Source organism: Canis lupus, chromosome 19 (genome assembly GCF_003254725.2).
Source record: "Canis lupus dingo isolate Sandy chromosome 19, ASM325472v2, whole genome shotgun sequence".
In the NCBI taxonomy this organism is placed as follows: Eukaryota; Metazoa; Chordata; class Mammalia; order Carnivora; family Canidae; genus Canis; species Canis lupus.
This window is the reverse complement of record NC_064261.1, coordinates 3,455,703-3,479,718: the sequence shown is the minus strand read 5'-3', so window position 1 is coordinate 3,479,718 and position 24,016 is coordinate 3,455,703. Positions and strand designations below refer to the sequence as shown.

At 47.6% G+C, this 24,016-nt stretch overlaps 1 protein-coding gene across 1 annotated transcript in view; it reads right to left on the bottom strand.

Moving 5' to 3' along the window:
* Positions 1–24,016, bottom strand: part of SETD7 (SET domain containing 7, histone lysine methyltransferase) — a 50,806-nt gene that overhangs the window by 18,630 nt on the left and 8,160 nt on the right. The window contains exons 2-4 of the mRNA XM_025462307.3: positions 23,573–23,702; positions 8,887–9,088; positions 4,727–4,916 (exon numbers count right to left, since the gene is read on the bottom strand). Of these exons, the coding sequence (XP_025318092.1) occupies positions 4,727–4,916; positions 8,887–9,088; positions 23,573–23,702 (522 nt within the window). The remainder of the gene's footprint in view (positions 1–4,726; positions 4,917–8,886; positions 9,089–23,572; positions 23,703–24,016) is intronic.

Sequence of the window (24,016 nt, the reverse complement as noted above, 5' to 3'; positions counted from 1 at the left end):
GAGGGCGACGGGTGCACCTGAGAGCAAACAGGTAGTGGCCCAACGCACAAACACCCAAGGAGGTCAGTTTAAGGAAGAAGCAACCCACACTTTCAAACCAAACTTTTCTGTGAAGTACATGCTCTGTTGTGCAGAAAATCTGTGACACCCCCCCCCCCCCCGCCCGCCCCGGCCTAACCCTTCCATCACGAAGCCCCCAGCGCCAGCTGCCAGTGCTGCTGCAGGCACGGGGCGGGGGCGGCCAGGGGAAGCCGCTTTCAGGGGCCGAGGCCACCTCCTCCAGCACACACGGGCCTCCTGTTCCTCCCACGCTGGCCTGCGTCCTGGGCAAACGGGGCCCACGCTCACTGCTCCTCCTCTCCTCGGGGACGCATACAAGCCCTTGGCCCAGCGCTCGTTCATTCCCTTGACGGACGTTAGCTCTAAGGGACCAGCCGAGCCTTAAGGACGGGACAGGAATGACCGCAGGAAGGAGCTCCTCGTGGACAGGTGGAGAGAGGAGGCAGGAAGCAAGCCAGCCTGAGCCCTGGCGAGGAGATCGGCCTGCAGCGAGCGGGGAAGCAGAGCGGCCTGCGGTTCCAGAAGCATAAGGAGAAAGGGGGTGGTGGGAGAGGTCGGCGGGGGGCAGGCTGGGAGGACTCTGGGTGCCATGTGTGCATGACGGTTTTCCTCCCTGTCCCCAGCCTGGACCACATGGAGGCATGACACCCGAAGGCCCGGGCCGCACCCCCCCCCCCCCCCGTCCCAGCTCACGGTGACGGGGGCCCCCAGAAGCACCCAGGCACCCCAAGCAGCTAGGCCTCCTGAGCCTGGGGAAACCCAAACCGTTCAACATGTGCTGAAGCTAGAAGGCATCCCAGCACCTTAGCAGGAATTCTGCGCCTCCCCCCACCTTGTCTGCAGCCCTAAGCTACGGTGACCAGGGTGCTTGCTGGTTACAACCTGGAGTTCTAAGCAAACGAACCCTTTGAGAATTACCCCCCTCGCTTCCCCAAATCTGCTGCTTACTCACACCAAGAAGGATGTAAAGATAACAGTGACTTTCTTTCTTTCTTTTCTTTCTTTTTTCTTTCTTTCTTTTGTTTTTTTTCTTTCTTTCTCTTTCTCTTTCTTTCTTTTTTTCTCTTTTCTTCTTTCTTTCTTTCTTTCTTTCTTTCTTTCTTTCTTTCTTTCTTTCTTTCTTTCTTTCTTTCTTTCTTCTTTCTCCTTCCTTCCTTCCTTCCTTCCTTCCTTCCTTCCTTCCTTCCTTCCTTCTTCTTCTTCTTTCTTTCTTTCTTTCTTTCTTTCTTTCTTTCTTTCTTTCTTTCTTTCTTCTTTCTTTCTTTCTTTCTTTCTTCTTTCTTTCTTTCTTAGATTTTATTTATTTATCTGGTAGAGAGCAAGCGAGCGAGCGCACCAGCAGGCCAAGTGGCAGGGGAGAGGGAGAAGCAGATTCCCGGGCAGGGAGCCCGTCGGGCAGCTCCACCCCAGGGCCCTGGGATCGCGGCCTGAGCCGAAGGCAGCCGCTTACCCAACTCACCACCCAGGCGGCCCAACAGTAACTGTGGTCACGGTGCTGTGTACTAGGTGCCAGTCTCTGTCTCTTTGAATGAAGAAACAGGTTCCGAAGGGATAAATAACTTGCCCAAGACCACTATGGTGGATGTTGAAGCTGGATCACAAATCAGGGGACGCTCAAGGTCACGGATCTTGCACTAAAACACACTGCTTCTGAAGTTTTAAAATTGGCATCACCAGTTGGCATCCTCCTCTGGCCCGGGTCCCCTCCCTTCTAAACATTGTAGGGCCGTCTCCTTTCAGGACGTATGCGAAGAGCACAGATATTAGAATTTGAAGTGCAAAGATTACTAATTTCAATTAAAAAACCCCCAAAATTTCATTTTGGGATGATATTAAATTTATAGAAAAGTTGCAAAGATGGAACAGAGCACCGCAATACTCAAGGGAAGAAAACCAAGAAACCTCATGGTTTCTTGTGATGTTAACTTCTTCTGTTACCTGGTGTGTTTGTCAAAATTAAGAAGCCAACATAGCTACGTTACTATTAACTAAACTTCAGACTATTCATATGTCACCAGCTTTTCCACTAATGCCTCCTTTCCGTTCCAGGATCCGATCCAGAATCCCACGTTGCATTTAGGCTGCCTCAATTTTTAACTTAAAAAAACAAAAACTGAGACATTTAAAACAACCAAGTTGGACCTAAGTATAAATGCTAGATTTCCTATTTTTGGACATTCTCCTCTGGAGATTCTCCTTCAGATCACAAATAGCAAAATATTATTTAGGACTATTCATGCATAGACTTATCTACTACTGTCTTATCTACTTTTTTTTTCTCTGTATAACCTAACTTAGAGTGCACATAGATGCATATTTTGCTTTCAAGGAATCAGACCAATTCAAACAGCTTTCTTTTGCTGTGCCACCCAAAACACAAAATCTTGGTTTTTCCCTTGTGTTTTTTTTTTCCAGACTTTCTATAATAAATAATTCTCTACTCAGAAAAAAATGTTTAGTATGCAATACTGTACTTCCTAAAGGAAACAGGATTTTTTTCTAACGTGGATTCCACTGGGCTCACTCGTGTATCCAGTATGTGCCCCGTGAGGATGCTGGGCTCTGAAGACGGCAGGGGATGCCAACACGCACTTATCTGTCCCAATCAGAGCTCAGACCGAATCAACTTTACAATTTGTATCAACCTGGAGATCGACCTAATTTGATCCTTTAGTATCATTAAACTGTACTTCAGTTTTTTTCTGAGACCTAACCTTTTGAAATTCATTGGATTACTGCTGCCATTTCTTCACTTCTTCCCTGTATTAGAATTACATAGCTATGCCTTCATCATGTGACTTTTTAGCATCTGCTACTGAAACACATGGTATCTACTTCCCCATCTCACTGATATTTGGCTTGGCTGCGTGACCTGCTTTGACCGATGAAAAGCAGGCAAAAGAAGAATGAAACTGGACCATTCTCTCACACCATACACAGAGATAAACTCAAAATGGATGGAAGATCTAAGTGTGGGACAAGAATCCATCAAAATCCTGTGGGAGAACACGGGCAACACCCTTTTTGAACTCGGCCACAGCAACCTCTTGTGAGAAACATCTATGAAGGCAAGGGATACAAAAGCAATAATGAACTATTGAGGGGATCCCTGGGTGGCTCAGTGGCTTAGCGCCTGGAGACCCGGGATCGAGTCCCGCATTGGGCTCCCTGCATGGAGCCTGCTTCTCCCTCTCCCTGTGTTTCTGCCTCTCTCTCTCTGTCTCTCATAAATAAATAAATAAATAAAATCTTTAAAAAAAATGAACTATTGGGACTTAGTCAAGATAAAAAGCTTCTGCACAGCAAAGGAGCAGTCAACAAAACTAAAAGACAACCTACAGAATGGGAGAAAATATTTGCAAATGACATATCAGATAAAGGGCTGGTATCTAAGCTCTATAAAGAACTTATCAACCTCAACACCCAAGAAACAATAATCCCTAGTCATGAAATGGGCAAAAGACATGAACAGACATTTCTCCAGAGAAAACATACGCATGGCCAACAAGCACATAAGACAATGCTCCGCATCACTGGCCACCAGGGAAATACAAATCAAAACCACGATGAGATACCAGTTTACACTGGTAAGAATGGCCAAGGTTAACAAGACAGGAAACAACAAATGTTGGAGAGGATGTGGAGCAAGGGGAACCCTCTCCCACTGCTGGTGGGAATGCAGGCTGGTGCAGCCACTCTGGAAAATAGTTTGGAGGTTCCCTAAGTAGTTAAAAATAGACCTGCCCTACGTCCCAGCAATTGCCCTGCTGGGGATTTACCTCAAGGATAAAGATGTAGTCAAACGGCAGGACACTTGCACCCCAATGTTTATAGCAGCAATGTCCACAATAGCCACACTGTGGGAGGAGCCTCGGTGTCCATCGACAGATGTATGGATTAAGAAGATGTGGTCTATATACACAATGGAATATTCCTCAGCCATCAGAAAGGATGAATACCCACCATTTGCTTCAATGTGGATGGAGCTGGAGGGTATTATGCTAAGTGAAGTAAGTCAATCGAAGAAGGACAATCATCATATGGTTTCACTCATACGGGGAATATGAGAAATAGTGAAAGGGACCATAAGAGAAGGAGGGGAAACTGAGTGGGGAAAAATTAGAGAGGAAGACAAACCATGAGACACTCCTAACTCTGGCAAACAAACAAAAGGTTGCAAAAGGGGAGGGGCTGGGGGGATGGGGTGACTGGATGACGGGCACTGAGGAGGCACTTGATGGAGTGAGCACTGGGTGTTATATGTTTAAAAAGTGGGCAAAAGTGACATTGAGTCAACAAGCTAAGCTTTCAGAAGCAACACAGCATCTGCTCATGCCCTGGCTTTCTGTGACCCACTTGGGAAAATCTTGACTCAGGTCACCAAAGTCCCTTCAGACTGGGTCCCAGAATTAAAACGTGTTAGACGTAAAATGATAAGACGCATTCAGTCCAGCCATGCCCAGCCCAGCCCAGCCCAGCCCAGCCTATACCAGCTGGAGTACAGCTCGTCAGCAGACCCGTATTTGAGGTGTGGAGGTGTCTGTTATGCAGCAAAGCTGATTAATCCACGATTAAAGTGAACTAGACAAAGAAATTAATTTCTCTTAACCATGCCTAACAACCTGCTTTGGAATCAGAGCAACCATCTGAAGCAGCTCCAACTTACTTCCAGGCATCAGCTCAAAGTGAGGCCTTCCTTCTTCGGTGGACATTAGGGTAGCCAGTTTTCCCTCTATCATCTCTCCGTCAATGAATTTTCCATAAAGTGCAGTCCTCTCATCGGGATACACATAGGCGATCTTCTCTCCAGTCATCTCCCCATCTTCATTTACTTCTCCCACAAGGCTGCCTCCATCCTGATGGGAGAAACCAAAAGCCAGAAAATATTATATGTAGTATTTATCTATAGGACACGACTTCAAGGAATTTTTCTTGTGCACTCCCATCATTGGTGGCCCTAATGCAACAGTTTAAGAACCCAGAGCTTTCACGTGGGTGAGAAAAATGTGATGCGTACCTCCCCATCCAGGCCTGTACAAGTAAACTGCTAGAAGCTACACATAGAAGCACAGAAGTCTGATCCAGGGAGTCAGAGACTGAGCTGCACTTCATAATCCTTACAAGCTACTGACACTATTTTGGTGTGTTATCTAAGAAGGAAATGGGTTGTATTTGTAGTATCAGTTACAAACACTTAAAGGGAATGTAACTAAGTGTTATTTTGGGGCCAATATCAAATGCTATGAGGATCTGTGGCAAGACCGTTTTACCGACTATTCGTACCATCTCACCTCTCCATGTTGGATTTTGGATTTCTGGTCGATTAAGAAAATCTTCACTTCAAATGTATTTAAGAATTAATTTTAGTGTACATGAATAAAGAGAGTTGTCTGCATTTCCTAAAAGATAAGCCAAAGGACTTCTGGACACTGCCTTTCTGAGAATCCTACACTGTCACTTTTTATGGCACTATAAGGAATAGTAAAAAAATAAAATAAAAAAATCAACTAAATTCCATCCCTTCCCCATCACCTCTTTCTTCCCCCTTTGTTTATTTACTGCTCCTTTCTGCGGCCTTCCAGGAGAGGAGCCAGCTGTGCTTCCTGTTTAACTGTCACTTGCCTTCATTCCTAAGAGTCATTAAATACTTTAGGGTGGAGGCCATGTATAATTCTGTATCCTGGTAAGTGCTAGGGACATGATAGGTGAACCACAAATACTTTTTGAATTGAATGGGGATACCAAAAAATAATCTAATAAATGATTTAAAAACATTGAATCTAGGGTGTAAGCGATATTTCCTCCTCCCCCCCCATGCAGAAGGTCTTCACAGTATAACTGAAAATCTGAGACCTTTGTGGGTTCAATATAACAACAGTAAAGCCATGACATCCTCTAAAAGCTTGGTTATTTCTCCAACTCAAAGTTCTAGAAACAGCCACTCAAAGTCGGCGGTGTAGGGTGATTTCTGAGCGATCCCAAATGCTGCTCACTGAGAGACAGCAGGAATAAATAACATCAGGTACCTGATTTCTACAGCTCACCATAGTCTAACTGCCCTTTGGAGAAAACAGGTCATAAATTTAAAAATGAACCACAGCACTTTCATAGAAAGAAAAATACTTGGCAACATTTTTAACGGACAGAAAGTGCATTAGAGCTATATTATGGCTCTTTCTCCTCCCAGAGTTAATTCTTAATAAGCGAGCATAAACGTGAATGATACTTTCTTGCAAGATCTGCCTTTAGGCTTTCAGGGGTGATGAGAGTTGAAGGGTGTTAGAGCATTTGTGCTTCCTTTTTTTTTTTTTTTTAGCATTTGTGCTTCTAACCTGCTGTAACTAATGTCAGCCAACGTTACTAGTTATTTGTACAGAATTCTTCTCTTTCTGGTCTCTCACATTTTTTTCCCTCTTAAATACTTTAAACTTTTGGTCAGGGAGGCAGTGAATTTATTTGTCTAGGACGATAAAGCGGAGATCCTGCTTTGATTTCCAAAAGGAGGTAGACATTTCAAACTGAAAACGGCATCACTGTTCCAAGATAAAATTTTGAAAGAAATAAGCTGTCCTGAGAGCAAGCTGATGAATACCGGAGGGCGAGTCATTCTTTCTCCTCCCTTTGTTCCTGCTTTGACTCTATGTCACAAACCCGTCCTTGTCTGCTGTGTCAGGGAGTGTCGGGGAGGAAGCTGCTGCCTTCCCGCCTCTGCTCGCTGGCTCCTCTTCATGGGAGAAGGAATCACTCACTTGATTAGTCAGAAGGCAGGCTCTGACACCCACTGACACCCATCTCTTTAGCGGGTGGGGGTTAACCCCTGCGGCTCCCAGGGGTCCTGCTATATTTTCACTCATGCTGTCCTGGGAGCAGTCGGTGCCTGCAGGCTGCGACTCTTCCCATCTCCATCCCTGCCCTGTCCTTGGGGATGCTCCCTGGGCAAGATCTCCAGCTGCAGCTGGCCCAGGGGTTTCGTTCAGAGGGGCAAGGAACAGAGGCCCACTGTGACGTGAGGTCCACATCACATCTCCAGTCCAACACTGCCATAGTGAAACCCACATTTTGGCCTCTGACACCTACCGACACAGGTTTTAGCTGATTCCCAATCCAGAGAGAATTAGAGGATGCGATTAGCCCCCTCGACTGCCAACAGATACCCTATATACAGCACACCTTCTCCCAAGTTATTTTTGAAAGCGTAAAACTCCCCGGTGCTTCTTTTATAAGGCAGAGTCTTCTCTTGGTATTTAGTAAGGTAATAATTAGCACCAAATGCTAAAACGTGGGTGTACAATTCAGGTTTCAAGACGCTACTACACTGAGTGATGCGGATCTGTTTACCTTGGCGCATCTTTGGTGTCTTGTAGAGATGCTAACTGGTCACAGTCACAGGCAAGAGGACAGGTAACAGGAGGATCCGGCCGTCCCTATGTTGCCTCTTTCCTATACCCAGTCTCCCAGCAGAGGGCTCCACTTTCTCTGACTTCATGATTCACTGTATCAGCGGATCCCCAGGGCCAGGGCGCAGGATGCTCAACTGGCCTACTCACGAGGCAACGGAAGTCTCAATCTTCCTAAGCTGCTATGTGCCTCCACCCATCCCTCTCCTGCTCACCTGACAGGTAACCAAAGGGACTTCTGACCTACTGCAGAGCCTACCAAGAACATATGTAATTGTTTTGGTAATTATTTTAAAAATGTTTTCCAGTATTCTTTCCTTAAGCCCTGTTCCTAGAGTATAACTTTTTTAAATTTTATTTTATTTTATTTTTTATTTTATTTTTTTATAACTTCTTTTTAAAGAACAAGAATAAGGAGATTTAGCTGGGGCTACTTTTCTTGTTACACATGTAATAGATCATTTTGTTTTGTTTTGTTTTTAGATCATTTGTTTTTATTAACATTTTCTTACTCATAAGAAGATAGGGTTCAGAGTAAGAAAAATTGTATCATATCTTGCCTTAAGCTTTGGACAAAATAAAACATTACTATTATTAGTTTTAGTTTTTTGGTTTTATTTTTCAAGTAAGAGCTACTATGTCCAACACAGGGCTCGAACTCATGACCCCAACATCAAGAGTTGCATGCTCTAGGGACTCAACCAGCTAGGTGCCCTGGTCAAAAATAAAATCTTGGGCAAAATATTTTCTAAGGTCTATTTCCTGAGACATTTTCTGGAAATTCACTAATGACAGATGGGATATTTGAAATGCAAACAACAACTAGAGCATTAATTCCCAACCCAGTGGGTTTTGCACATCATTTTGCTCTAGTGAACTCCAGAAATATTGGAAGATGTTATCGAATACTCAAAGGCAAGTTCATTTTTATCATCTTAATTTAAGCGACATAAGCCATAAATCGCTTATAAAGTGGGGAGGTGGGCTGTAAAACCAAGTAGTGACAGTGCGGTAAGTCCCAGAAGATGGGAGACCGCTGGATCAGTTCTCCTGCATGAGAACCAGAACCAAATGAATGGCAACCCTATATACTAAAAGAATATTTTTGAAAGGCGTATGTTTTTTGTCTTTATTAGTGGCACAATAAAGCAATTTTGTCCCAATTTGCTTGAATCAGGACTTCTTGTTCCTTTCCAAAACAACCTTGAAGAGGAATGAGCAGTAGCTGTGAGGCTCAACCATCTGAGTGCGTAGAGGTAACAGCGAGGGGCACACCTCGTGAGCCAGTGGCTCCAGCTCCTGTGACTCTCAGGTGTCACAGCTTCACATTTTCTAACATAGAGAACACATTTCACTCCTTATTGCGAGGAGTTGAAAAATTGGTTAAGACACGTTACATTCCAGCAAGACGAACAGTCACCAGGCTTACTGGGTAGTATATCCAGCAGACTCCATGCCGAATGTTATCCTTGTATTGCCCCTTGAAGATCAATCTCCCATCTGTGTCATACTCCTGGGCGGGCCCGTTCAACTCTCCGTCTACATATGTGCCCTGGAGAACGCCCCCGTCCTCATAAGTGTACACTCCCTGGCCCTGCAGGGCGTCGTCCACATAATACCCCTCCAGGGTGCTGTGAGAGAAGGGAGAACAAAAGGGAACAGTCAGACTGTGAGTCCACTCTTAGAAGAAAGGATCACATGCAAGGAACTGCATGCCCAGCTCTGTTTCGATGCTGACCCGTATTCAGTGCATCTCCTGAATCCTCTAGCTCGCTAGGAAAAACACTCCCGAGATATGGGTAGGATTGGGGACAGAGGGAGAGCTCATTCTTAACTTCCCAGGTCCCACCAATCCTTTGTGTCTGCCAGCAGAAAGAGAGAGGAACAAAGCCACAGGTGGAAACTGAGCACAAGCCTCATCTGATTATGTTTTTAGCGCAAAGATGCCAACCAACCCCGGGCCCTGCTCACTGCACAGAGACCACTCACGCTTTATTCTCTCAAGAGAATAAAGTCCAGACTTTATTGGGTTTTCAATTTCAGATGGCTTGTATACAGTGGTCTCTAATAATACAAAACTGGTTCAGAATGTAAATGTCTACATATTTATTTAAGGCATGAATGTATTACTTATGGAGGACAACTATAATTGATATCCAGCCAAGAGAGTCCCTTCCATTTCTTTGGATGATATATGGGGATATTTAAAAAAGATTTTATTTATTTATTCATGAGAGACACACAGAGAGAGGCAGAGACACAGGCAGAGGGAGAAGTAGGCCCTGCAGGGAGCCCGATGCGAGACTCGATCCTGGGACCCTTGGGATCACAACCTGGGCTGACGGCAAATGCTCAACCACTGAGCCACCCAGGGGGCCCTGATATATGGGGATTTAGTTAGGTCCATGCATGTGTGCATGTGTGTGTGCATATGTGTGTATGTACATGATCGTGGTAAATGGGGGCAAGTATGGGGACTGCAGGCTGACCCTTGCTAACATGGCCAGTGGCCTGATAGCGTGGAGACCCCTCCGCTCAACAGAAGAAAGCTCACGGGGTGCTGCTCGTGGTGAATTCACAAGAACCTGCCCCCCGCCGCCCTGCTCTCTCTCCCTCCTCCTAAAACACTCTGGGAATTTCAATATGTTTTCAGTATTGGTTTCTCAAGGACCACTGTCCAATGAAATGATCTTTACCCCCAAATTCCCTCTGTGCACTACAGTTTGGAATAAGGGAAAGAGCAGCTCAAATAATGTTTTTAAGTTTTTTTTAAATGTATCTATTCTTGAGAGAGACACACACACACACACACACACACACACACAGAGGCTGAGACACAGGCAGAGGGAAAAGCAGGCTCCCTGCAGGGAGCCCCATGCGGGACTTGATCCCGGAATCCCGGGATCACGTCCTGGGCCTAAGGCAGATGCTCAACCGCTGAGCCACCCAGGTGTCCCTCAAATAATTTTTAAAATTTAAAATGTTCAGCAACAAAGAGTCTATTTTAACATCTGCAGAGAGCATTCCCTGGGTTATCATGAACTGCGCCCACAAGCAGTTGCTGGGCGCCCTCTGAGGAGCCAGCACCAGAGGGGAGCCCGAGGGGGCATGGGGGGGTTGCTGGCGGGTACACACCGTGCACCGAGGGAGACGGAGGCCATGGGGCCTCGGGGGCTGCACCAGGCTGTGCCTGGCAAGTCCAGTCTCACTTACAGAAGACAGAATGATCAGTGATTATTAAATGAGAAGCACAACCTCCACAACGGTGGTGGCCTCTGATCGCACCGTAATTACACTGTGGGGCGCCCCCGGGGAGAGGAGTAGCTCGCTTTTGGGTTTGTTTGCACTACTGATGATCAACAGGCTGAGTAAATCCATGAAGAGGACAAAGTGCACCTTAGCACAGCCCTTGCACCAACAACCCAAATTCTCTATCAGCCAGGTTGGAATTCATGCGGTTCCAGGGCCACTGGACTCCCTGCATGGCCACAAAATAAAAATAAAAATAAAAATAAAAATAAAATAAAAAATAACGACCTTGAGGAAGGACAGTTAATCAACCGACCGAACTGGTGCAGTGGTGCAAATGGCCATGTGCTCCCCTGTCTTCCCCGTGGGAGGGCCAGGCTCAGGTCAGGGTCCAGGTGCAGATAAACCACAGGTTGTTTTTTAGTATAAATACGGCCCTAATATTGAGTGGCACACAATCTAAAATACTTATCGTTGCTTATCTGAGATGCCATTTTTAAAAAGTTCATTCATTCATTCATTCATTCATTGGACACATGGAGAGAGAGAGAGGCAGACACCCAGGCAGAGGGAGAAGCAGGCTCCCTGCAGGGAGCCCGATGCAGGACTCGATCCCGGGACCCCGGGGTCGCGCCCTGGGCCAGTGGCAGGTGCCCAACCGCTGGGCCACCGGGGGATCCCCTGAGATGCCATTTTAAGTGGGTGCCCTGGACCTTACTGGTCCCCCTGGACTGCGCACAGCCCCCCAGGGCAGTCTGTCCCGTCGTCCCGGCCGACGCAGACCAGTACGGACAAAGGGCGGCTTCCCTCCTAGCCCAGGTGACCAAGGTGCACAAGTGCAGCCTCTAGAGGCTGCTGCAGGCAACGGCTCGGCGCCCCCCCCCCCCCCCACCTGGGCTTCGGCCCGGGGAGCCCTGGTGCAGCCACGGGACCTGCGATGGGGGGCGGGGGGTCCTCGGGGCAGCGCAAAGGGCAGGCTCGGAAGCCCCGCGTCGCCAAGGAAGGCGGACAAGCTGCTCCGGCTGTCAGGGTGCTCAGGGTGCGGACGCCCTTCGGGCTTCCCTCCCGCGGCGCCGCCCCGCAACCCACGCTCGTCCTCGGCCGCGGCTCCGCCTGCACTGACCGCCCCACCCCGACCACCTCACCTGCGCGGGACAGGTCTGAGGACGCCCCTGCTACAGGCCTACTGGGGCTCCCCTCCTAGAGGCCCCTGTCGCGGGGCTCGCCTTCCAGAGCCCCCTGCTCACATGGGCTCCCCTTCTAGAGGCCCCTGCTCGCGGGGCTCCCCTTCTAGAACCCCCTGCTCGCGGGGCTCCCCTTCTAGAGGCCCCTGCTCACGGGGCTCCCCTTCTAGAACCCCCTGCTCGCGGGGCTCCCCTTCTACAACCCCCTGCTCGCGGGGCTCCCCTTCTAGAACCCCCTGCTCGCGGGGCTCCCCTTCTAGAGGCCCCTGCTCGCGGGGCTCCCCTTCTACAACCCCCTGCTCGCGGGGCTCCCCTTCTACAACCCCCTGCTCGCGGGGCTCCCCTTCTATAACCCCCTGTTCGCGGGGCTCCCCTTCTACAACCCCCTGCTCGCGGGGCTCCCCTTCTAGAGGCCCCTGCTCACTAGGCTCCCCTTCTAGAACCCCCTGCTCGCGGGGCTCCCCTTCTAGAGGCCCCTGCTCGCGGGGCTCCCCTTCTAGAACCCCCTGCTCGCGGGGCTCCCCTTCTAGAACCCCCTGCTCGCGGGGCTCCCCTTCTAGAGGCCCCTGCTCACGGGGCTCCCCTTCTAGAACCCCCTGCTCGCGGGGCTCCCCTTCTACAACCCCCTGCTCGCGGGGCTCCCCTTCTAGAACCCCCTGCTCGCGGGGCTCCCCTTCTAGAGGCCCCTGCTCGCGGGGCTCCCCTTCTACAACCCCCTGCTCGCGGGGCTCCCCTTCTACAACCCCCTGCTCGCGGGGCTCCCCTTCTAGAACCCCCTGCTCGCAGGGCTCCCCTTCTAGAGGCCCCTGCTCGCGGGGCTCCCCTTCTACAACCCCCTGCTCGCGGGGCTCCCCTTCTACAACCCCCTGCTCGCGGGGCTCCCCTTCTACAACCCCCTGCTCGCGGGGCTCCCCTTCTATAACCCCCTGTTCGCGGGGCTCCCCTTCTACAACCCCCTGCTCGCGGGGCTCCCCTTCTAGAGGCCCCTGCTCACTAGGCTCCCCTTCTAGAACCCCCTGCTCGCGGGGCTCCCCTTCTAGAGGCCCCTGCTCGCGGGGCTCCCCTTCTAGAACCCCCTGCTCGCGGGGCTCCCCTTCTAGAGGCCCCTGCTCGCGGGGCTCCCCTTCTAGAACCCCCTGCTCGCGGGGCTCCCCTTCTAGAACCCCCTGCTCGCGGGGCTCCCCTTCTAGAGGCCCCTGCTCGCGGGGCTCCCCTTCTACAACCCCCTGCTCGCGGGGCTCCCCTTCTACAACCCCCTGCTCGCGGGGCTCCCCTTCTACAACCCCCTGCTCGCGGGGCTCCCCTTCTAGAGGCCCCTGCTCACTAGGCTCCCCTTCTAGAACCCCCTGCTCGCGGGGCTCCCCTTCTAGAGGCCCCTGCTCGCGGGGCTCCCCTTCTAGAACCCCCTGCTCGCGGGGCTCCCCTTCTAGAACCCCCTGCTCGCGGGGCCCCCCTTCTAGAGGCCCCTGCTCGCGGGGCCCCCCTTCTAGAACCCCCTGCTCGCGGGGCTCCCCTTCTACAACCCCCTGCTCGCGAGGCTCCCCTTCTAGAACCCCCTGCTCGCGGGGCTCCCCTTCTAGAACCCCCTGCTCGCGGGGCTCCCCTTCTAGAGGCCCCTGCTCGCGGGGCTCCCCTTCTACAACCCCCTGCTCGCGGGGCTCCCCTTCTAGAACCCCCTGCTCGCGGGGCTCCCCTTCTAGAACCCCCTGCTCGCGGGGCTCCCCTTCTAGAGGCCCCTGCTCGCGGGGCTCCCCTTCTACAACCCCCTGCTCGCGGGGCTCCCCTTCTACAACCCCCTGCTCGCGGGGCTCCCCTTCTACAACCCCCTGCTCGCGGGGCTCCCCTTCTATAACCCCCTGTTCGCGGGGCTCCCCTTCTACAACCCCCTGCTCGCGGGGCTCCCCTTCTAGAGGCCCCTGCTCACTAGGCTCCCCTTCTAGAACCCCCTGCTCGCGGGGCTCCCCTTCTATAACCCCCTGCTCACTGGGCTCCCCTTCCAGAGCCCCCTGCTCACATGGGCTCCCCTTCTAGAGCCCCCTGCTCACTGGGCTCCCCTTCCAGAGCCCCCTGCTCACATGGGCTCCCCTTCCAGAGCCCCCTGCTCACATGGGCTCCCCTTCTAGAGGCCCCTGCTCACATGGGCTCCCCTTCTAGAGCCGCCTGCTCACTGGGCTCCCCTTCTAGAGCCCCCTGCTCGCGGGGCTCCCCTTCTAGAGGCCCATGCTCACTGGGCTCCCCTTCTAGAGGCCCCTGCTCACGGGGCTCCCCTTCTAGAACCCCCTGCTTGGGCGGGGCTCCCGATCTAGAGCCCCCTGCTCACATGGGCTCCCCTTCTAGAGCCCCCTGCTCACATGGGCTCCCCTTCTAGAGCCCCCTGCTCACTGGGCTCCCCTTCTAGAGCCCCCTGCTCACTGGGCTCCCCTTCTAGAGCCCCCTGGTCGCATGGGCTCCCCTTCTAGAGCCCCCTGCTCCAGGGCTCCTGATCTAGAACCCCCTGCTCGCAGGGCTCCCCTTCTAGAGCCCCCTGCTGGGGGGAGCTCCTGTTCTAGAATCCCCTGCTCACATGAATTTATTCACTGGCCCCTCAGGGCACACCTCTTTATATTTTAGCTCCCACACTATGTGATTCTTGTTTTTTCCTTTAAAATGTATGTAACCAAATGTTTTAAATCCCTGAGATCACATTTTATTTCTTTTTTTTCAAATTCAAAACAAAATAACCTTGTGATAATAATGAATATTCTCAAGCCCCTGGCATTTTTCTATTCAAAAAAGAAACTGACATAAAGGCGCTGTTTTGTGACCACTACATTGTTAACATGTGATATTATTTGAGAAGTAGCTGCATGCAAGTAGCTTTCTAATCCTTGCTGAAATCAGATTTAGAGGTACATTTTGGAGGAAGTCTGCTCTTACTGGCTTGACTGGAGCCTACCCAACCTTCCTGACCACCCCCCCGGTGTGGAGCTGTGCTGTCCCCAGAGTCTGCCCTGACCTCCGCAACCAGTCCATATTTCTCATCTTAGCCTCATCATGACCCATCACAGGACTTTCCATGTCTTTACTGATGGTCAATTTATATGTCCTATTTCACTAACTAGACTGTAAGCCCCCCCCCTTTTTAAAGATTTTATTTTATTTATTCATGAGAGACACACAGAGAGAGGCAGAGACCTAGGTAGAGGGAGAAGCAGATCCCCTGCAGGGAGCCCCACATAGGACTCGATCCTGGGACTCCGGGATCATGCCCTGGGCCAAAGGCAGCCACTCAACCACTGAGCCACCCAGGTGCCCCGATTGTAAGCTCTTTGTTGGAACAAATTAGGCATTATCCATCCATGCATCTCTCCCCTAACATACTTCAAGTGACACTTCCTAAATGAAAGAACCGAAATGAAAACTGGGCTGGTTTGCTTTGAGAAGAGAAGACTGAGAGGGAACATAACAACGGTAACAATGTTACTCAAGTGCAGGGAGTACTTTCTTTTTTCTGGGACATAGTGATTGCTCCCCTAAGTAAAAGCTATGATTATGCATGAGTACTCATGGGTATGATAGCTTTCTACTGAGAAACTGGGCTTAAAAAAGCATCAGGGGAATAGTTAGGAGATACCAGAATAGTCAAAGAAATTTACCAAAACTGCTTTAAATCTACTTAAAAAAAAAAAAAAAAGGCAAGAAAGATTCCTTGGTCTGGAATAACTTATGAAATGACCCATTGTGTGGCACAAGGATGGAATAAATGTGCTTCTTTAAGTGAAAAAAGTAACATGTATTGGTTGTTAAAACAAACAAAAACCAAACCAAGTAGAAATTCCCACTCCTCTTGTTCAGTTTAGCATATACCACTTAAAGCTTTTTTCCCCATTTATGTATCATGCACTTTCCCACCTCTGTTGTTGCTGTTTTAATAAAAATGGGATCATTCTATATACAGTCCTCTTGACTGGTATTTCCTGAAGTCTCTTTCAACATCTTGGCAGGTTCTTTAGTATGTTAAGAAACTTCAAAAATGATCTTTCGACTGTTAGATTTTTCTGGCACCAGCATCTGAGTCAAGTAACCAGAAAATGTAGAGAAAATTAAAACATAAATTTTAATTAAAATTCTTTCTGTACATATACATACAGACTATTGTTACCTGTTTTATCAAAGCTCTTGTAGTTAAAATTCCAGTAATAAATTAAATTAGGAAATCTAACTTAAAAAGAAATGGGGAATTTTTGTAATTATTTACCTAAACTGATGAATCTCAATTTTACTCAAACATTACTGTAACATCATTTTAAGATTCTCTTTAATATCTGAATACACCAAAGTCCTCTTAGGAGATTTGACAGCTTTGGCTTTTCCTCGGTACTCTGGGGCCTAGAATGTTTCAGGCTTTCTGCCTCATGAGGAATGAACTCTGCTCCCTTCCCCTACTGTGTTCCCTTCCTTTTGTCAGCTGTTGTAATAGAAGAACCAAGAGGGAAATTTTAAATGAATTTTAATTCTACCAATTAATTCTTAATTCTGCCATTTCTAACCACATTAAAGTGTGACTCTTAATATTAAAACATCGTTTGAGCCATTATTTTATATGACAATATATATTATCTTTTTAAAAAACTGAGATGCAACTGACATATAGTATTGTATCCAATATTATCTCTTTAAATACTGAAAACTAAGGAACCATAAAGAAGAAGAACATCCACAACAAACCCAAACCATCTGCTCAGGCTTTATCTGAGAGAAACTTCACCTTCTTGCAAGGTGTGATAAGCGAGCTGAATGAAGCACTATCATGCTTCCATGTAATACAGTGTCTTGTCTATCTTTAGAGGTTTTTTTTTATCCTTTAGGAGATCTGTGAGTCTGTAGGATCTGATTATTATAAAGGCTCAAGATGACAGTAAAATTTTTGAGGAGCAATTAGTGAAATTCAGTTTTTCTCTCTAAAAAGAAATTCTAAGGGGCGCCTGGGTGGCTCAGCCCGTTCAGCATCTGACTCTTGATTTCAGCTCAGGTCATGATCTCTGGGTTGTGAGATGGAGCCCCTTGTTGGGCTCTGTGCTCAGTGGGGAGTCTGCCGGGGGCTCTCTTTCCCTCTGCCTCTCTCTCCCTCTCTCTCTCCTTTTCCCTCTCTCTCCTTGTCTAAACTTTAAATAAATAAATAAATAAATAATAAATAAATAACCTAAGAAAAGCTGCTAGCCATTGTTATCAACGAATAATAACAGCAAGGGAGAAATAATAATAATAATCCATCCTTGATCTTGAAGGCATGATGCTATGTGAAATAAGTCAGACAAAGACAAAAATTGTTATGTCCTCCTTTGTATGTGGAATCTAGAGAAGCCTAACTCATAGAAACAGAGTAGAATGGTGGTGGCTGGGGGCTGGGGGCTGAAGAGGTGTTCTTCAAAGCAGACAAACTACAAGCTGTAAGATGAATAAGTTCTGAGGATCTCACGTACAGCCTGATGACTATAATTAACAATACCATATCGTGTACTTAAAAGTTGTTGAGAGTAGATCTTATCACCATTTAAAAAAGGTAATTATGTTAGAGCACGGAGGTGTTAACTAACCTTATCATGGTCATCATTTCACTATATAAATGTATCAAATCATCATGTCGTATACCTTACACTTACACATATCATATGTCGATATCGCAACAAAGCTGGAAAAAATGTAGATACAGAGCTATAGAAAAAAAAATCCATGTTTCCCCATATGTGCCGCCTAGGTACCCTCTACTCTGCAAGGTCTTTACAGGTTTTCTCATTCGATCTTCACAACAACTTGGAGAAGTCAGTCTAATTATCCCCACTTTACAGATGAGGAAACAAGTTCACTAGATCAGAGCTCTTCTGACTTGAGTCTTCAGGTTGACTTTCCATGTTTGCCAAGCTCCTACCAAAGTTGTTCAAACTCCTACAAAGAAAGTAAATTAATTCACCCCAGACTCCTTTGAACTGTTCATAATTCTAGCTAATGAGTGACTTCAAGTAAACTTCAAGCAAGCCAGAGTCAGAGCTATTTCCTTGGTCTTGTTAGAGGGGAGTGGCAGGTGCAGTGAGAAGAGGAGGGCTCTGGAATTGAGCTCACCTTCCCTCGAATCTCAGCTCTAGGCCCCGAGGCGATGGAGTAGGTGACCTTGGGCAAGTTATTTAACCACTCTGTGCCTTAGTTTCTTCATTCGTAAAATAGGACGCTACAGCCTATTTCACTTCTTGTGAACGGAGAAGGGAACCTGTCCAGCACTGAACAAATGACAGGTGTTCAAAGTTATCCATTTCCCCCCCCACTCCTTTTCCTTTGTGTAAGTCACAAAAATTTTTGTCTTAATCAGAACAGTTTGTTAGAATACAGACAAATATCTTTGTTGGGCCTGGTTCCAGCAGAAGCTGGATGACTACTGGGAACATAGAAAGGACTTTTGCCTTGTGTGGGAGGCTGGAATACATGACTTCAGAAGTCCATTCCGACTCCAGTTTCCCTGAACTGTGACCAAGTACTTTCAAAAAACCAAATACAATGGGGCACCTGGGTGGCTCAGTTGGTTGGGCATCTGCCTTTGGCTCAGGTCGTGATAATCAGGTCCTGGGATCGAGGCCCCAGTTGGGCTCTCTGCTCTCTAGGGAGTCTGCTTCTCCCTCTCCCTCTGCCTGCTGCTCCCCCTGCTTGTGTGCTCTCTCTTTCTTTGTCAAATAAACAAATAAAATCTTAAAAAAAAAAAAGAAAGAAAAACCCAAACGCAAGAAATCGTGCATGGGCCTGTGGCCTGGGAAATGTCAGCCTTTCTCAGTGACTCATCAAATGGTCAGCCTTGCTTAGATTAATTTGGCCAATGATATGTTAGAAAAGCCCTAACTAGATACATCAGTGTAGAAAATCAACACCAGGAGTAGTAAATAATACTTTGAAATCTAATTGGCACATCAAGGGGAAGCATCAGTAATAATGATTCAAAAAACCTTAAATGAATGAACTCACCTTTATCTCACAGTCAGGCTAAAACTCACACAGTTCCCTAATATTACCCAGCCCATAGCCAAGCTGCATTGAAATGCCTCTCTCTTGTTACCATTGTAAAATTTCAAGAAGTTCTATAAAGTTGCCTTTACATCCATAAATCTTGGTTGAAATGAGGACAATTAAGGAAAAAGTACATTAAAATGAACACCCAGAATTGGGGATTAGTATAAAAATTAGAGGTGTGTACATCAAAATACTCTGCATACTAAATATTCTCATAATATGTATTCCCCAGCCCCAACCTTCCCAGTACTCCAGCGGGTCCAGTGGTGCCAGACAGACTCCAGAGCCACAGCAGCCAAGCCTCCAGATCCCTTTCTCCTCCCTGTATCAATGCTTTCATCTCAGGACCAGAGCAGATGTTAAGCCCCAATGACCTAATCTTAGGCTTAGGACATTTTCCTCATTTCTTTACAAAGGGGGCTGAGAATGGAAAAACAGTAACTGCTTGAAAAGACAATTAAAAAAATAAGGTCAGTTTTCCCATTCATTCCTAGGTTGTGAGATAAATTATCTGGTAAATAATCTATCAGAATCTAGGTTCTGATAAGCTGGTTTTAATAAATTTTTCTGTTCTATATTTCAACATATTAATAAAGGAGAGGTCAACTGTTGATGAAGATCTCAAAACTAGCAAGCATTCTGAGGCTGAGATAATAGTAATGTACCATATTCATTTTGGCTATTTAAACTGATTTAGAAATAGAGAGCTGTTTCCTTATTTTACCTTGAATATGTTTAATTAAGATGCTTAAATTCTCTGCCAACGGTGGTCACCTTGGTGATGTAGGTGGTAGCGGTATAAAAAAGGGGGAAGCATGTTCACATTTTACATTAGTGTAGTTCTTAAAGTTTATTATCCTACCAAGTATTTTGCTACATGTGCGATTTAAAAATAGTCTGCTTCTGTCTAGGAACTTGGTTAAACAATTTACCAGGGCCATTTTTTCCTGATGATCTCAATATTTAAAATTCTTATTCAGGATTATCATATGCTATGTGACTCTAGAATTTCCCTGATATAAATGTATATGTTTAAAACCCTCTCAAAAATTAATATACCCAGCTTATGGCACAGATTGTGGTAATGGTTTCACGAGTATATGCTTACCTCCAAATTAATCAAGTTGCGTATATTAAGTGTGTAGGGTTTTTTGTATGTGAATTGTACCTCAGTAAAGTGGGTTACAAAAATCTCACACCCAGTGGCAGGTGTCATATAAGATTAGAATGCACCGGGACAGATTTTCTATCCTACACTTTGCAATTATCAGAACAAGTTCTGGCCATTCCAAACAAACCCTTTGATGGGAACATAAGCCAGCATTACAGGTTTGGACAGCTTTTAAAAACTCTAACAGAAACTTTTTGTTTCCTCATCTGTTATTTTAAGATCTTGATTTCAGCCTTTTGGAGGGGGGGATTTTTGCAGACTAAACCCTCCTGACTGGCAATGAAAGCATAGGGACCCACTTTGTTTTACTCAAAACATCAGACCCTAAAAATGGGGAGCAGTAACAGGGAAAATTAATAGACAAATGTAAATTAAAGTACTGTTCCATGGAGAAAGAGCTGACTTCTCATGATCACATCCTGCACCCTCCTTAAAAAGACCTAGTATGGCCTTTTGTCAGTCATAAGATTATCTCACTAATGTTGATGGCACATCCTTTCAGCAGATGTCTCATAATATTATCAGTATTTGGGCTTAAGAAAATAGGTGAGGGGCGCCTGGGTAGCACGGCAGTTAAGCATCTGCCTTTGGCTCAGGTCATGACCCAGGTGTCCTGGGATCGAGTCCCACATCGGGCTCCCTTCAGGGAGCCTGCTTCTCCCTCTGCCCATGTCTCTGCCTCTCTCTCTCTGTGTTTCTCATGGATAAATAAATAAAATCTTTTAAAAAATTAAAAAAGAAAAAGAAAATAGGTGACAGTGACCTTTTGAGAACCCATCACCATACCACTACATCACATGTCATAAGAGCAGGGGTACTGACTCTCTCCTCAGAGTCTTAGCCCCAGTCTATCTGAAGGAGGTTAACAAAGATCACCTCTTGGGGTCCCTTCTGATACTATCACTGTTTGATTCTACTATCTGACCTAAGTCTCTACAGATGTTTGAGTGGTACATGTGAAAACTAGTGAATTAGTGCCTCAAAAAGAAAACAAAAAAACCCAACGAATGTATTTCTATTCCACTGATGGTCACTGGCCTCATGTTTCAACCTGACCTGGTGCTTCAGCTCTTTGCGTCGAGACGCATATGCACATGGCTGCAGGGGGAAATGGAGAAAGCTACTTGCAGCCAGAAGTGACTGCCCTGACTGGGTAGTGGCTCGGGAAGCGTCAGGCCCCACTCAGCTCCCCCAGGGCCAACAGGATCAGTATCCTGGGGCTAACACAGCCCATTCGTACCACACTGGTGCACGAGATCAGTTTGGCCCTTCAACACTGTGTGTCAGGTCTGGGAACCCAACATAAAAATCAACCCCACCTAAAAATAAATAAATTAAAAAAAATAAAAAAATAAAAAATAAAATCAACCCAACCTGCTGGACTGTTTCTCCAGAGTCAATCAATCACAGGGTATGATCATCAAACTACCAGATTTAAAGCATGAGTGTGTGTGTGTGTGTGTGTGTGTGGTGGGAGTGGAATGGGTGTTCTGGATGAACGCCACCTTTTCTCAGCTCTCACACTCACTTAGCTAGACATTTTTTTTTTTTTAAGTATCAAATTAAGGGAAAGTGCCAGGAAGCCTAACAGACGAAACAGAGTCGATCTTCAAGGAAACCTCTGTCCTATTGGGGAAATAAGATATTTACATAAGTGTACATTTGTTGAGTGAATAAAAGAATAACTGCAGCATGAGGTAAGAAGGAACACTTTCCAGAAAAAAGGTATAAATAAACTGCTCTGAAAATGAGGCAGGGAAAGTTTCCCTCTGGACAGGTTAAAGGGATCATGAGAGAGTAGGGGCATGTGGGTGGCTCAGTCAGTTGGGCATCTGCCTTTGGCTCAGGTCAGGATCCCAGGGTGCCGGGATCGAGTCCCCCATCGGGCGCCCTGATGCTCAGCGGGGGAGCCAGCTTCTCCCTCTCCCTCTGCCACTCCCCCTGCTTGTGCTCTCTCTCCCTTCCTCAATCTCTCTTTCAAATAAATAAATAAATCTTAAAAAAAAAATCTTGAGAAAAGAAAGCACTGATACCAAATCTTGAAAGAGTCCTGTGTGGGACTCAGGTGTCAACCAAATATCCACAGCAGGGCAAAGGAAAGGCAGTGCAGGGAAGTATCTGTCCATTTAAGATGTGCAGTTTGTGGGGCAGCTGGCTGGCTCAGTCGGTGGAGCGTGTGACTCCTAATTTCAGGGTTGTGAGTTTGAGCCTCGTGGTGGGTATAGAGAGTACTTAAAAAAAATGAAGTCTTTTAAAAAAATGTATAGGTTGTATGCAAAGCTCTGCTAGTAAGAGATGCAGTGTGGAGGTGGAGCAAATGGGAGAGAGAAGGTAGGGATTAATAACGAAAATGAACTTTTATACAAGTTCTATGGTGGGTTAGTAGCGCTTTCTTCCTCTTTTATCAGATAATGGAGATCCTAAAGGACTGTTAAAAACTTTGAAAACAACCCACTTCATTTACAGAATGATGATTCTATAGAATGACCCATCTATTCCGGGGCCCAGGCCCGCTCCTGGATCCCCCTTGAACTGTCAGCTTAGACATTCTTTTTCCCAAAGGAATTCCGTGATTGAGGAAGCTTTGGCTTCTCACCAACACCCAGAGCTCAGAAGCAGAGCTGAACCCTGCAGAATCCTAGAACCTGCTTCAGCCAACTGCATTTCCATATTCCCCAGGGAGGCGGGCAGAGAGGAAGCAGGCCTCCCAGGGCTCCGAATTCCTCTAAATCTAGAGAAATAAATCCGCCGCCGGTGGCTCTCTGTTTCTGAAGCTGACACAGCTTAAGAGTCCTGGTTGGAAAGCTGCACCAGGACAGGCCCACCTATTTCTGCAAGAGAGAGTCCCTTCTACAGTCACTCCCCACCTGCAAGGCGCCTCGGCCTCACTGCTGGAACCGGGATGATGCGGCTTTCAAGAGCCCTGCTGACCGTTTTCTTGTCCATCTCTCGAGGACAGGGAACAAGCTGGGAAAATGGTGAAGCCGCAGAACCCACGAGGTGGCCCCCTGGTCCTTCAGGGTATGAAGGAACCAGGAGGGGACATCGGGCAGGGAGAGGGACTGAACGGAGACTTGAAAGAAAGGGGGAAATCATCACTACCCGCACTGTCCAAATTGGGCCCTGTGCAGTGACCTCATGGAGACTCATCCCCTGAGCCAGCAGGTGAGACTGGCCACCAGGCTGGGTGAGCCGAGCCACCAGCCCACGCGTGATGGGAGCTCCCTGAAGGCGGCACGACCCAGCAGTGGGGTCAAGGGCAGCCCAGGGGGCCCAAGCCTCAGGATGGCTTCCCCACAGCAGCGCGGGCGGCTTCCTTAGGCCCCCAAGCAGTGCAGACCTGCTGGGGTTGCTTCTGCCTTTTCTAGAAGTTGTATCAAAACCTCCACCTAAATCCTTTCATTGGCATCATCCCTGCAAGTAAAGTGAGCTGGTCCTGCCCCAAACAAGACAGGACAAGACAAAACTGTGAGTGCTACCTGCCGTCAAAGAAGAAGAACTTGCCCCGTCCATTTTTCTCTCCGTGAACAAAGCTCCCCTCGAATCTGTCCGTGGAGGAGTAGGTGACCGTGCAGAACCCGTGTGGCAATCCATCATCATCCAGGTGCCCTGGAGAAAGGGAAGCAGAAGGCACACCTCAGCATCTTCAATGCACTCCCGGCCCCGATCCTTCCAGCAAGATCCCCGGGCAGCCACAGGCCCCCTCCCTGCCTCGGGGGAGGGTGACTGCCCCCCGTTCTCCGCCTGCATCAGCAGGATCAATGTGTCTGCTGTGCACACTTTGTGAACAGATGGGGGCCACGGCAGACGGACGAGAGCACGCTGTAGACGAGGAGCCAAAAATAAGCTTGCCGTTTCCCAGGGCCTACCAGGGCCTCCGGGTAATGCCACCTGCATGCTTCAACTTACCAAGAACTTCCCAA